Source organism: Rhinolophus sinicus, chromosome 1 (assembly GCF_057876585.1).
Source record: "Rhinolophus sinicus isolate RSI-liver-muscle chromosome 1, RSI-T2T, whole genome shotgun sequence".
Classification (NCBI taxonomy): Eukaryota; Metazoa; Chordata; class Mammalia; order Chiroptera; family Rhinolophidae; genus Rhinolophus; species Rhinolophus sinicus.
This window is the reverse complement of record NC_142501.1, coordinates 76805173-76821211: the sequence shown is the minus strand read 5'-3', so window position 1 is coordinate 76821211 and position 16039 is coordinate 76805173. Positions and strand designations below refer to the sequence as shown.

Genomic DNA, 16039 nt, shown 5'->3' with positions numbered 1-16039 from the left:
GATGATTGTCATTTCATATCTAACCTCTTTTTAAAGGGAAATTTCCTTTCTTCTTCAAAAGATGAACTGTAATTTATATTTCTCTGAAATCACCCCTGAATGTATTTAATCAGGAATTATTCAAGTTGGATAGAAGATGGGGAGGATTAAAAAAACAAAAACATTATTTGGAATCACATATGCTTTAAAGTGCAATGGAAGGTGTGTGAGGATTAGAGTTGGAGGGACGTTGTCAGCATTTTGACTGCAAGTCAGAAGTTACTCCCTTTTATTGAGATGGCAGTACAAGACAAGCCTCTGTACTTTGAAGAAACATGTACATTTGCAAGGAAGTCGTGTGTTTTCAGCATTCCCACATGTGGTATAACTGAAAGAATTGCAGTCATGTGCCTCGTAATGACGTTTCTGTCAATGACAGACCACATATACAACATGGTACACCCCAAGCCTAGGTGTGTCGGAGGCTGTACCATCTACGTGTGTGTAAGTGCATTCTGTGATGGTCACACAACAATGAAATTGCTTACGGATATACTTCTCAGAACAGATATACTTCTGAGAACACAGAACGTGGCACATGACTGTAATGTGTGTTATATAGTTCATGTGATTCAAACCTTTGACTATAAGAAAAATTTTGATAGATATTACTAGGACCTGTATTTAAACATTCAGTAACTTAGGATTGCATTAGATTTTGATTTTAGTTAGAATTTCATCATTTTTAAGAACACACAAAAGAAGGGGAGCATCTAGGTTTTCATTAGAAATATTTGTTATGATTTCAGTTGTGAATTTGTCATTTGATAAGGACAAACACTGTAAAATTAATAGAGTAAGAATCCTTTTTAAAAATTGCTTTAGAGGTGATGGTTGATTCTGGTTTTCATTTTGGCTATTATGAACAGTATTTGGTAAGATCAGTTAATATTGTTACATTAAAGAATTATATTATTATTATTATTTGTTTTTGATCATGCCCTGCTTTTTTCCAATGATCTTTATGGAGTATGACTGCATGCTTCACTAAGTAACAACAATGTCCACAAAGAGCTTCAGCTTTCTGTCTCTCTGGCCTTGTTGCTCCTTTCTTTATTCATTTACTGAGGTTTTTACTTTCACATCAAGATTTGCCATTACACCATAACAATGGTAATAGCATTGAAACGAAGGAAATGGTAGAGTATTAGCTGACATATTAAAATAAAATAAATTAAATAAACCCACCTATATAAAAAAATTAAGCTTTGTATATATCATTAATTCTAATTTCTTATTTAGAATACATATTTGTATATAATGTAATTCCTTTTGAAAATACAAAGTGAATACAGTCATTTTCTATAGGCAAGTACCTTGATACATATACACAGAGTTCCATTTTATACCAAATCTTAGAGGCTAAATATTATTTATGCTTTTTATATGTTATAGTAATTAAATATTAGTTATAATATTTAATATAAGAAATATCCTCCAATTACCATCTCATTCTATTGGCTAAGAAACTTGACTGCTATAAAACAATTCTAGTGTCCGGTTTTTCTACAGACCCTGGCATATGGAGATATGAACCATGAGTGGATTGGAAATGAATGGCTTCCCAGCCTGGGGTTACCTCAATACAGAAGTTATTTTATGGAATGCTTGGTAGATGCCAGAATGTTAGATCACCTAACAAAAAAGGATCTCCGTGTTCATTTAAAAATGGTGGATAGCTTCCATCGGTAGGTTTTACCCAAGAATAATTAAAGTAAAACAATAAATAATGTTTATTACTAGAACAAAAAGAGATGTTTAAGAAATAGAGAATTTGTGCTATTTGAAACATCTGTGTACATTTACTTTGCAAAAAACTTCCTTGCAGCATATTGCAGAGACCATCTAATGGAGAGCTATGTGCATATTATGTGCCCAAAGCTTATAAAATTATGCATTTATAAAATTAACATGCAACATAAATCTTTGTTTCCAAATATTTAGGAAATTCCATGTTTGTGATTTGTATCTATGTATGATTTTATATTAGAAAATTATTTATTAAGAATAAAATTAAATCAGTTTCAACTCTATAAATATAAATATAAATTATATAATTTAGGCATATAGTAGAAATAATTTTAAAAGGAGTTCTCTGAAGAACACTTTGTGGTTTTTTTGTATAAATCTTTTAGTGCTTATTTGTATATTAATTTTCAGAAAAAAACATACTGAATGGGTTGTGAGACAGCTGAAGTACACAGATGAATAAAACTTCTTTTTTCAAGTTGTTTACCATCCAGGAGGTGAAAAAAAAAGCCTGTTATAATACCATGTCCTAAATCATGTGTTGTAGCCTGATATCTTTGTAGGTTATATAAAAAATTGTCAGTTGGATTATGATTCTTTCACATGTAGTTGATTATGATGGTAAAGTAGTAAATATAAATCTAGATGATTTGGACTTGGGAAACTATTTTGTCACACACTGTCCAATAGTTAATTAGGGACTAAAATAAAAATGGTGTAAAAATCAGATATGATGATGACATAAAGTTGGGACCAAAAGGTAGTAATTGGGGCTCTTTGATCAAATTTAGGGTGTTACTTTGAATCTTAATACAGTTATTGACACTGTTGGATTAAATTTGGTACAGATAAATATAATATCATTTTTTAAAACTATTGAAATGCTGGATGGAGAAATCCATGGGTTAAAAACAGTTCAAATGAAAAAGATATGTGATTTATAGTTGACATAAATAACTCAGTTTGGGTTAATGGCTTGATAGGACAAATGTAAATTGTGTTTATTGGCAGGCATAATAATAATCCTTCCATATGGTGAGATGATAATAAATTGTATTAATTTATGGATATTAAATTGTTGTTGATAAAGTGGTAAAAGTCTGGTGGAAAGGTTGAAGAAATTAAAGACATTTAGCTTGGATATGGAAAGATTTTGAATAAGTTTTCCTATGTTTTAATATAATTATGTGATGGAAGAATAAGATTTGCTGTGTTGAACATGTACTTTTCTAGTTCAAATAGGTGTAGATACTAAGGTGAGCGACTAACGTTCAATAGAAAAAACAACTTTGTGTCACTCTGACTTGCCCTGCAGCATACACACTGTTAGATAGTAAGTTCGCTGTCACTAAATGTTTAGGCCCTCCAATTCTGTGTGGTTGAATTAGACTTGAATTCTAGAATTTTTGATGACACACTTGTGCTTTTTCCCGTTCTTCACTAAATATAATGTTAATCACCTTATTATTATATTATAGTAGAAATGATTATTACAGTGATCGAGTTTTCTTTTTAAAAAAATAAAAATTGCTCAAATGGCAGGGTTTTTGTTGGTTCTGGGAAATACACAAGCTTCATCTTTAAGCTGTGTTTAGCTCTGACTTAGATAATGTAGTATCTGACTGCATACTGAGTCTCATTGTCTTTACAGCTCATTTTCCATCTGACAGACATTATTGTAATGACACATATCCTCTTCAGAGCACCATTTTATATTGCATGCAGAAACTTGGCAGAAATTTTCCAAGAGCCATTGGTTTAACCTCAAGATGCCTAATGTCTGTGATGTTTATGATATCCGCATTACCTAGTATCCCACTGAATTAGTTTGCTGGAGTTGCCATCACAAAATACCATATACTGGGTGGCTTAAACAACAGATATTTATTTTTTCACCGTTCTGGAATCCTGAAATCCAAGATCGAGGTGCCAGCAGGGCTGGTTTCTTCTTGCTTGCCACCTTCTGTGGTCTCCTTTCTTCTGTGTGTGCACTTCCCTGGTTTCTGTCTGTATGTCCAGGTTTCCTCATGTTATGAGTATACCAGTCAGGCTGGATGAAAGCCCACCCTCATGCAGTTATTTTAACTTTTTTAAGACCCTACCTCCAAATACAGTCACATTCTGAAGTTCTGGAGATTAGGATTTAAACATACGAATTTGGGGGAACATAATTCAGCCCACAAGATCCACTTAATGCAGACTTCTTTTCATTTTTCTCTAATTCTGAAATATTTGAGCTCAACACTGTCTTTATTAAAGTTCTGGGCTTAGAATCACACCCAATGCTCAGCAGTAACCTGGCCAATGTATGTGTCTAAATTTGTGCATATTTCTAAACACTTAGGAAATCATGAATAATCAACACTCTTTACTCTTGGAGCCTAGAGATTCTGTTTTCCTATTACACGTTTCCACATTCTTCATATCTAATATCACCAAGACTTCCCCTTTCTTCTGTTTGAATATCTCCGGTTTCTGGGTTTTTTTTTTTCATGCTCATGGCAATTGTCCTTATTGTGACCATTATTTTGGCAGCATTGACTCCTTAATTGATTTCCTTGTCCCCTAGGATTACCTATTTTCCTCATCTCCTATTTTGCTACCTGATTATTCTTTCTTAAACCAAATATTTTTATTGTCTTCCATTCTCCCATGGAAATTGCCCAATAATTCTCTATCACCTGGATGTATTCCACACTTACACTGAATGCAAGGCTTCTTTAGTATAACTCCACTGTGTACAGGTAATTCTATTCCTCCTGATGTCCTAGCACAGATTTCAACTCTGGACAGCATGTCTCACCATCACCACACACTTAAACTTTCATCTGCAGTCCTGTATTCATGATGCTTCATTGTCTTTAATAACCCTTTCCTTGCATTTGATCCTTTAAGGATCAGTCAATTGTCTGCTCTTCCACAATATCCTTTCCAGAGTTTCAATGTCTGCTGATGTGTTCTTTTCACACACTTCTGTATCTCTTAGAGTTGGTGTTTATTCATTTGGGTATTTGTTTCTCTGTTACTACTTACTCAAGTTTTTATATTATTGTTCTCATTAGCTTTAAAAGACAGTATCCATTTCTTATACATTTCTTCCAGTCTCCATAATAATGCCTCTTTAAATTCTTGTCAAATGAATAAAATGTTCATTTGTCTGCAAATAATGTTAGACTAGCTTAATGAAAGAGAAAGAAATATGGATGAACAACATAATCCATGATTATTTTTAAGGCTACGGTGTTCTCATTTTGAATATATATATGTGTGTGTGTGTGTGTGTGTGTGTGTGTGTGTATGTATATATATATGTGTGTGTATATATGTATATATATACATATCTATGTGTATATATATATATATATATATATATATATATACTCTTTAGAAACACTGTGTGCTTAGTTAGAATTAATATGTTATTTTCCTTCAATACTAAAGAATGTAATTACAAATGTAATTTATTAACCTATTGCCCTAAGAAGTAGTGCACAGTTGTTGACTATGCTTAATCAAAGAACATCCTTTATCTGCTGAGTAAATTCAATGTGCTTTTTTCTTTAAAAAAAAAAAAATCACAGAACAAGTTTACAGTATGGAATTATGTGCTTAAAAAGGCTGAATTATGACAGAAAAGAACTAGAAAGAAGGCGAGAAGCAAGCCAACATGAAATAAAAGGTAATGTTACTTTCTTTCAATCAAATGTGTTTTTTCTTGGTTTTCTAGCTTTCTCTTTTATGAACCTAAAGTGCCGTATATGTTACAGTGATCATTAAGTAACAAAAGTATTTGACTATAATAGTGTCATCATTATTTCTTTTTCATTACTTTTCTGATTAAAATCCAAAAAAAAAAAATGTTATCACTTTACAAGGTAAATATCTCATTTGGGACATATTTTTGATTTTTTACATTGAAATTTATTCCTCTGAACTTCTTAATTATATATTCTTTTTTGTTCTAAAGATGCCTCCATATAGATATTTTTGTCAAACTTTTAATATAACACACTCATGATTCAGAGAAACATGATACATAATTTATTTCTGATAGTTCATTTTTGGCTTATACCATTTGAATTTATTTCAATGCCCAGAAATTTTATTTTTGTAACAGTCATAAAAATTATATAGGGATTTTATATAGAAGTTACATAGGGATTTTACCCCTATAAATGATAGTAGTCCATTAATAATTTGAGCCAGGAATAATTTTAGAAGCATTGCTAATTGCTGAAACTTGCGTGTGTACAAAAATATTTGATTTGAATGGTAAGAAAAGATACTCCCTATTACAGATTTATTATAATAGTACTGTATTTAATAATTAACCCTCTAAATGTTGAGAATTATCTTAATATACAGGAGAAAGAAGTGTATTAAAAGAATAATAATAATTAGAGCCTATCCTTGTTAGAGACCACTTTATTTTTCTTGTTGTTGAACAAAAATTAATTGTTAGGCATAAGATGTAAGTATCTACAGGCATTGTTTTGGTAAAAATCATCAGTCCATTTATAAATGTCTATTTATATTTTTTAAAGGAGAAAGGGGCTCATTAAGGAAAACATAACCAAATATTTTTGAGAAAAATTTTGGATACAAGCAAAATAAATTATTTAGTTACATTTCTGTTTGCTGTTTCCCAGGAATTGATATGCGGGAAGCATTTCATCTAATTCAATAGATGGCTGTACATTCGTTGTTCAAAGTAAAGCTTGTGTCTCTGTTTTCAGCTTCACTTTCTATGGGTCTTACTTTAGATAAAAAATAGTACATATTACATACCGTGTTTCCCCAAAAGTAAGACCTAGCCAGACCCTCAGCTCTAATGCATCTTTTGGAGAAAAATTTAATATAAGACCCAGTATTATTTTAATATAAGACTGGGTCTTATATAATATGATATAATATAATATAATATAATATAATATAATATAATATAATATAATATAATACCAGGTCTTATATTAATTTTTGACCCAAAAGACGCATTAGAGCCGATGGTCCAGCTAGGTCTTATTTTTGTGGAAACACAGTATTATTACCTTTCCCCCCTTGTTTGAGCTTAACATTGTTTTATTCTTTATTTAAGATCATCTGTCTTAGACTTCTATTATTTTCATTTGTGATGAACAATGTCAGAAATTATTTTTATTTTTGGCAGTTCTTGGACAGCACATTTGTTCTAGCAGAATGGGCTTGGATGCCTATGAAGGGGATGGTTAAGAATACTTTTCTATATGTGGTTCATTGGAGAGTAGATAGACAGACAATGGATTTCTTATAATATTCATTTAACTCATTATTGAGGAGCAAGAAAGTGTTTTTCCATTATCAAAATTGAGCTGTTTGATTTTACTGTATTTTGGGGCTCCAGGAAATTGCAAGTTGTTTTCAGTGCATTGTTGTTCAGTTTAATTGAAATTTGGAAACTAATTGGCCAAAGAAAGACCCCAGAAGGAAGTCTGTGCTTGACCTAACAAAAGACGTTTTAGCACACAAATAGATTTTACCAGTGGGTTCCACTTTCTCATTTTCTTTCTGAAGTATTTTTTCCAATTAGATTTCACTATGCTTAGTCTTACCACCTGGAATGTGTCATATGTAGATATAAAAGAGAGGAGTTACCTATTTGGCCCTCCATCAAATATTATATTAGTATTTGGCAGTTGCTGGTTAAAGTGTAGCCCTGAGAAAAAACTATCATCATTCACTATGATTAAATACAGACAATTCCATATGCTAAGTAGCTATGAGTGAGATCATAAATAACCCCTATTTCCTATAACTAATCTGATGACATTTACAGGAATAACTCTTGACTGTGACTAGGGGTCTCTGTTATTATCTGAAGTGTTAATTAACCTTGACCTCAATAAACAGCTTTCTGAAGTGAACAGACCATGTAAATATCAAGAATGTAGTAACATTTCATTTGTTGCTAGGAAACAGTAACACTGATCTCTAGCTATTTGTCGTTTAGGTCAGGGGTGTCTCTACAAATCTTTAAAGTCAAGGCATACATTTTGTTTGGAAACAGATTCATAGAAAGGGACCTGATTTATAAAATGAAGAAAAAGATATGTTTGTATTCTGCAAAATAAAAGTTTGGATTAATGTCTTATTTCCCTTTACCCTATAAATACATGGATTATTTTATATTTATTATTTTATATATTTGATGACTCTTAATTACAAGTGGGGCAATGGAATTTCTGATGGACATATATTTGCAGAAATATGGTGACTATATAACGTCTTAGGCTATCAAAATATAAATCCAGCTCCAGAAAAGAATAAACACTACCTACTCAGAAAGCCATTTAATACAAGGAAAACTGGACATTTTGTGCTTTTGTTTTTTTTAAACTATTACTCCATTAGTTTTTAAAAATGTTGTATTTAGTGAAAACAACTGGATAACTGTTGCTGTGAACCGTACATACCTGCCCAACTTTTCAAGTGCAAGTGTGCTGTAACCAAGAGTTAAAACTAATCAGTTGCTATCAACAGCAGCTGATTAATATATCCAAAATATACTAATCAATTTAAATCCTATTTTCTGAGGTTTAATACCTCAATGGAACAAGCTAGTGAAAACTCAAAGGAAAATGTATACTTCAGGACTGACCCATGGACACCTAGTGAAATATATATATATATATATATATATATATATATATATAAAATATAAAATTTCCAGACATAATAAAGATCATTAAGGAAGTGACATGCTTTACTAAAGACATAGGGAAAGAAAGAGCCAAAACTCTGAGAGACAGTAACTAACTATCCTATTTCCTAAAGAAATTCATTCTGCTTTGGCTGGAGCAGGAAATAGTCATAAAATCGTGGGAGGTAGGCATTTTTGAGTCTTTCCTCACATGTTTCTCATTAAGTCCAAAGAGACTTAGGGCCTTTCTTTTGAAATAAGATTGTTCAAGTCAATAATAGGCATTACGTAGAGAGATGTGAGGCAGATAGAGCTTCTAGCTTAATGTAGAACTGCTTTACCACTGTGGATTGGCAGAGACAAAACGAGCACAAGCTAATCTGAGGAACTACTACTGACTACAAACTACTACTAACTATCATGGAATACACTGAATCAGTCCAGTCATCGACGAGAACATGTAAAAGGTTAGAGGAATCAATAAACACTTGTTTGAAGGCAATAGAAAGTAACTAACATATCTATGACATAACAGACTAAGATCCTGGAAGAAAGAGAAATGTGTTGAGTGAAGTCTGTCATTTTCTATTTCTTTCCCTGTCTCACAGAGCAAGGGAAGGGAAATTGTAATTTAAAGGTATCAAAGCTGCTGAGCATTGAGGAACCGAGATCCTGGAGAAAAAGGAAATAAGTATGCCTGACATACACAACTTGCCTCTGGAGACATTTTCAATCATAAAGTCTATCGTCATATATATATATATATATATATATATATATATATATATATATATATATATATCAGACATGTAAAATACTGGAGCAAAATGAGGAAAACTAGGAAGAAAATAATAGAAACACCCACCGATGAACCTGAGTCTTTTTTTCTTTTTTTTCAGACATGGACTTTAAAACAGTTGTTATTAATGTGTTAAGAAAATAAGTGACAAAATAGAAAAACAGTTAATAAATAGCTAGAGTCAATATGTTAAGAAATGAACAAATGGAAATTTGAAGAAGCAGAGAGTCTGAAACTGAAATTAAGAACTTGATAGGTGGTTTAACAGTAAAAGAGAACATTAGTGAGATAGAAGACTGATCACTTGAAAATATATGGCTGAAACATGAAAAGAAGAAAAAGGATGAATGATACAAATCCGAGTAGAGACATGTTGGACGTATTGAGGAATCTAGTATAGGTATAATTGGAGTCCCAGAAAAAGAAGTAAGAGAGAATAAGGAAGAAACAATATTTGAAAAGATAAATTGAACCCACAATTTAAAAAATATCATGAAGAAAATGTGTCTGGATGACTTTATCACTGAATTCTTCCAAATACTTGAGGAAAAGAATAACACAAATCACATACTGTGTTTCCCTGAAAATAATACCTAGTCAGACAATCAGCTCTAATGCATCTTTTGGAGCAAAAATTAATATAAGACCCGGTATTGTATTATGTTATGTTATGTTATGTTATGTTATGTTATGTTATGTTATGTTATGTTATGTTATATTATATTACATTACATTATATTACATCACATCACACCACATTACTGTATTATATTATACCCGGTCTTATATTATATTAAAATAAGACTGGGTCTTATATTAAATTTTACTCCAAAAGATGCATTAGAGCTGATTGTCCAGCTAGGTCTTATTTTCAGGAAAACACGGTACATATTCTTTCAGGTGTTAGAAAGAGAGAAAATACTTCCACCCTCATTTTATGAGACCAGCATAACCTTGATAGAGATAACTAATAAGGACACCAAAAAGGGATAATTTCAGGCAAACAGAATACAGGAATAGGTAAAAGGAAAATACATCATGACAAAGATGGTTTAATGCCAGTAATTTTAGGATTAACACTTGATAATTCCATCAATGTAATTGACCAAATTAACACCATAAAAAAGAAAAACCAAGATGTTCTGAAATTAAGGAAGCTAATTTATTAAAATTCAAAACCATAGCAAATTACAAACAGAAAATGATTTCCTTAATCTGATAATGAGTATCTACTAAAAACGTATAAAAATCTGACTGAATGTTACAATATTGAGAGCTATACCACCACTTTCATTCAAGATTAAAGTAGAAGTCTAATCAATTCAATAAGAAAAGAAAATCAACTTTTTTTAAAAAGATACAAGGATTAGAAAGGATATAGAGAAAATCCAAATCATCTAATCATAGGCCATTTGAATTAATATGTGAATTTAGCAAGCTCTATAGATAAAAGTACAATATGGTTAAAAAGACATACACTATCAAACCATGAAAAGATATGGAGGGACCTTAAGTACATATTACTAACTGAAATAAGACAATATAAAAGTATACATTATATGATTCCAACTGTATGGTATTCTGGAAAAGGTAAAAAGTTATGGTAACAGTAAAAAGATCAGTGGTTGCCTGCAGGTGGGGGAGGGAGGGATGATTAGATGTAGCACAGGAGATTATTAGAGCAATGAAAACATTCTATATGATACTATATTGATGGATCCATGTCATACATTTTTCAAAACCCATAGAATGTACACCAAGAGTGAACCCCATTGTTAATTATAGACTTTGTCTCAATGCAGATTCATTGATTGTAACAAATGTCCCACTCTGGTGAGGGATTTTTATAGTGGGGGAGGCGGTGCACTTATGGGGACCATAAGGTATATATGAACTTTTTTCCATTCTGCTCAATTTTACTATGAACTGAAAAATACTCTAAAGGCTACTTTAAAACTTCAGTAGAAAAATTAGCTATATTTCTACTATACAAGATAGTAACAACAAACATAATAGGACAATCAAATATCAAATCAAATGAAAGATCTATGAGACTCATACAGAAAATTAAAGCAAGTTATTGAGGGAAATTAAGTAATACCTTAAAATGAATCTATAGATTCAATGCAGTCATTTTGTGTTTATTAAATGTATTGGGGTGACATTGGTTAGTAAAAATATATAGGTTTCAAGTGTACATTTCTATAATACGTCATCTATATACTGCATTGTGTGTTCATCACCCAGAGTCAGGTCTCCTTCCATCACCATATGTTTGACCCCCTTTTCCCTCTTCTATTCAATGCAATCTTAATCAAAAACTCTGTTTGGGTGGTGGAGGGAGTTCTAAATTAAGTCTATCAGATTTTAAAATACATATTGAGATTCAGAGGCCAAAAATAGCCAAGACAATCTTGAGTAAAAAAATAAAATAAAATTCAAGGACTTAGACCGCTGTACACCAAGAATGCATATAAAGCTATAGTAAATAAAACAGTATGACCTTGGTGGAATAGATTAATAAAGCAATGGAATAGAACTGAAAGTCCAGAAACAGACTCAAACTCATATGAACGCTGGATTTAAGACATAGGTGACTATGTAGTGATCTTTTCAGTATACAGTGCTAAATCAATTGGATATTAACTTTTTTATTTAAGGAGTGTTGACTCTGCCTCCTGCTGTACGAACATTAGTTCAAAGTAGAATATAGATTTAAATACAAAAAGTAAAAAACAAAATGGAATGGAATAAAATTAAGCTTCTAAGGGTTAGCAAAGCAATATCTTCATATTCTTTTGAAATATGCAAATATTTCTTACACGTGAAACAAAAATGCACGAACCCTAAAGTAAAGCTGATAAACTGAAATCCATTAGAACTAAGGACTCTAGTCACCAAAAGACAAAATTCAGAAAGCCAAAGGGAGCTTCAGGATTGGGAAAGCTATTTGCAATACATCTCTAACAAAGGAATTATATTTAAAATATCAGTAGAACTCTGACAAGTAAATAAGAAAAGGACAGACATTTAAAAATGGGGAAAAGACCCTATAGGAACTTCATGAAAGAGGATTTCCAAATGGCCAATAAATATAAACAAAATTGCTGAACAAGTAGATATCAGAGATCAAAACTATTAATACAATGAGATATGACATGTATAGTTTGCTAGGGCAGAAACCTACTGTTTCACAATACTGGAGGCCAGGCCAGGATGTCAGCAGGGCTGGTTCCTTCTGGGCTGTGAGGAAGAATCCGTTCCAGGCCTCTCCCCTGCCTGCTGGTGGTTCGCTGGTACTCTTGGTGGTCCTTGAATTATAGAGCGTCACCGCATCTCGGCCTTCATCTTTACATGGTGTTCTCCTGGTGTACATATCTTATTTCCAAATTTCCCCTTTTAAGAATGAAACCAGTCATACTGGATTAGGGCCCATTCTAATAATTTCAGTTTACCTTAATTAGTTTTATAAAAACCGTATTTCCAAATAAGAGTACATTCTGAGGTACTGGGAATTAGGACTCCAACATATGGAATTTGTGGGGACACAATTCAACCCATAATGACACAAATTTATCATAATGGCTAAAAACAAGCAAGTAAAACAAAACAAATGAAAATTACAAAGTATTGGTAAAGATACAACTTTTCATACACCGCTATTGGAGGTTTAAATTGTGAGAGTGGAATTTATTTAGCAATATGTGCTAGTGTTAAATGTATGTATAAAACATGACTTACTGATTCTATTCTTCGTTATTTATTCAACAGCAATATAGTTGAGATAGTACAATATTATCAATATAGTATAGATAGTTCACAGCAACACTATCCTTAATAACCCACAGCTGAATCCACCCAAATGTCCATCAACAGTAGAATATCTAAATCGTGGCATAATATAATAATTGAATACTAAATAGCAATGGAAAAAATATGCTGTTTGCCAAAGCATAGATAAATGCCATATTGAGTGAAAGAGAGAGACACAAAAGTACATATTGTATGATTTCATTTATAAACAGCTAAAAAATCAGATACAACTGATCTGTGGTGAGAATAGTCTTTATAATACTTATTGTTGGGGTGAGGATAGTGATTGAAAAAGGACTTGTGTGGGGTTGAAGTATCACTTTATTACACACAAGAAAACCTAACTTGGTTATAAATTAATGCATTACAACAAATTATTCATGGTTTTGAACAACTTAACATATAAATACTCTCCCTTCCAAAGAAAAATACTACCCTGATTTTTGCAGATAATTTAAATGAGAAAAAATAAACAGTTCAAGTTGAAGAATATTTCCCAAAGTATTCTTTATACTTTTTCTGGAAAAGGTATAAATTTCATTCAGAAATAAAAATAAAAAAAACAGAAACTTTTACTGTAATAGTAAATTATAAGTTTCATTTCCCTTTCTATAGGAATAGAAAAAAACATTTTAATTTTTTTCTAATTTCCCCTTAAGTTCCTTAAAATTATTTCTTTCTATGGAACATTCTGGCCCTTTTGACTATTTTACTGGTTGTTATGTATCCTGTCAACTCATAATGGGAAGAGATGGGGAAAAAAGTTAAAATATACTTTGATATGTTTCGGTCTAAAAAAGCCATATATGATATTTTTCTCTAAAGGTATTAGTTCAGAAAATAAAATTCATAGTTTTCCAAACCTCACTGAAATACTGCTTTTCAATTTGAAAGGAAAAACAACTTGTAACTTGACTGAGTGCTTTTATTTTTACCTTAGTATGTGATTAAAAATAATGAATTGACAAAATAATAGGGAAGTGTCAAACTATTTAGTCCTTGTTCTGTCTTACTGTTCTGGTCTCTGATTTACTGCTTTGGGTGAAAAATCTCTTCTAGTCTATATGCAGTGTTTAAATAGTGGTGAAAAAACACTGATGAAGACGTTTGTTAGATTCTCATTTTGCGCTTTACTAAAAGCTGTGTATCGAGACTCAAATGAGAAATGTCCCCATCTGGTGGCCAAAACGTTGAACTTCAGATGGAGCCTTCAAGCTTCAGAGGGAAAACAAGAAACACTTGGAGACACTGTGTTCCATGTAATGGAATGGAAGTTCATTCATTTCAGTGATAAAAAACATTCTTAAAATGACAACTTTTTTCTAGGTTAAAAGTAGAAAAGGTTAGTTGTTAGAACATCAAATACATGCAACACGGGGGCGTCGGGGGGGTGCACTGAGGAGGGGAGAAAGAAATTAGCCAAGTGCTGACCTGACCAGACACCTGCCCATAGCTCTTTTCAGCCAGTGGTTTTGTTTATTAGGCAAAAGGCTGCAGCCTAAAATGATGTGCCTCTTTTCCTAGATGTGTTGGTGTGGAGCAATGACCGAGTTATTCGCTGGATCCAAGCAATTGGACTTCGAGAATATGCAAATAATATTCTGGAGAGTGGTGTGCATGGCTCCCTGATAGCCCTGGATGAGAACTTTGACTACAGCAGCTTAGCTTTGTTACTGCAGATCCCAACACAGAACACCCAGGCAAGCTGCCCCTCTGTGCGGTAGCTGCACTGTGTCCTCGTTAGTTTATGTAATGACAAACTGAATTTTTAGGGGGGGAAATTGGCTGTGTATTCATGATTCCTAATGAGAGTTAGCTCAACGTTTGAAATATGTCACTGGGGCTTTAATTCCAAGCTACTGGATTTCTAGCCAAAACAAAATCATATAATTAAGCAGGAAGGGATTTAGAGGTTATGTGGTCCAACCTCCCACCTGAATGCCAGATTCCCCAACGCAATATCCTGACAGATGGCCTTCAGTTTCTGCCTCTCTGAGAGGCAGTCATTTCTATTCACATGTCTGAGTTATATAGACACTTAGCATTGGGGATGCCATTGATTCCCAAATCTGGATAATTATTTGAATCACCAGAGCCCTTAAAAATTTAAAATAAAACCTGCATTCTATGGCAAAGGCCTAAGAAATCAGGTATCAAGAGATAAGGCACAAGAATACTAATTATCTCAAGTTTCCCCCAATGGTAATCATTGACCAGGTCTGAGAACTACCTGCATACACTTGATCAACATTTGGCAGTCTAACTTCACTTTTTATTTTGTTTTTACATATTTCAAAGTTTATAGAAAATATTCAACTTGAATAAAGTGGCAAAGGATGATCAAAGCCCCTTGACCTCAGACAGTTATGGGAGGCTATTTCTCTGCTGTCCACGGACAAAAGAAAATTGCCCCACCCTGTATTTATAGCTAAACTTTACAATAGTTTGGAGATACGGAGAACTAATCTTAAGACCCCCATAAATAAAACTGGGTTTGTGATGCTTTGTCAGAGAAATATGATCTTTCTTTTTTTTTTCTTTTAATTAAATGTGACTTCAGTGATGCTGACTGTTATTTGATGTTAACAGGCTCGGCAGATTCTCGAAAGGGAATACAATAACCTTCTGGCTCTGGGAACTGAACGGAGACTGGACGAGGTAAGTCCTTGTCAGAACCATTCAGGAATCTTAGCACAAGGAAAATGGCTCTCAAGGAGCAGTGCTCAAAAGTTCATAAGACGCTTGTTCTACTGATAGAATCTAGCATTTCCCCCAGTAATGTTCTTAAATGTTACATTTTATTACTCATTGGATTTTTGAAATAACTTTACGAGTTCATATTATCGTGTCAGCAGCTGCAAACCCTAAGAAGTAATTTAAAAACAGACGTTTTTCATGAGACATGAATGCAAACTATATTGAGCAACATTTTTAAACTACAAGCTATGATAACAGTCATCCTG

General features: G+C 32.6%; 1 protein-coding gene across 17 annotated transcripts in view; it reads left to right on the top strand.

The window, feature by feature from the left end:
* The window catches only part of PPFIA2 (PPFI scaffold protein A2), a 456741-nt gene that overhangs the window by 432563 nt on the left and 8139 nt on the right, over positions 1-16039 (top strand). For 11 of the 17 annotated variants that reach the window (XM_074325351.2, XM_074325350.2, XM_088800983.1 and 8 more), the window contains 4 exons: positions 1534-1727; positions 5370-5467; positions 14601-14776; positions 15666-15734. In XM_074325351.2, the coding sequence (XP_074181452.1) occupies positions 1534-1727; positions 5370-5467; positions 14601-14776; positions 15666-15734 (537 nt within the window). The remainder of the gene's footprint in view (positions 1-1533; positions 1728-5369; positions 5468-14600; positions 14777-15665; positions 15735-16039) is intronic. The other 6 variants (XM_088801002.1, XM_074325352.2, XM_074325362.2 and 3 more) reach the window with 1 other exon arrangement.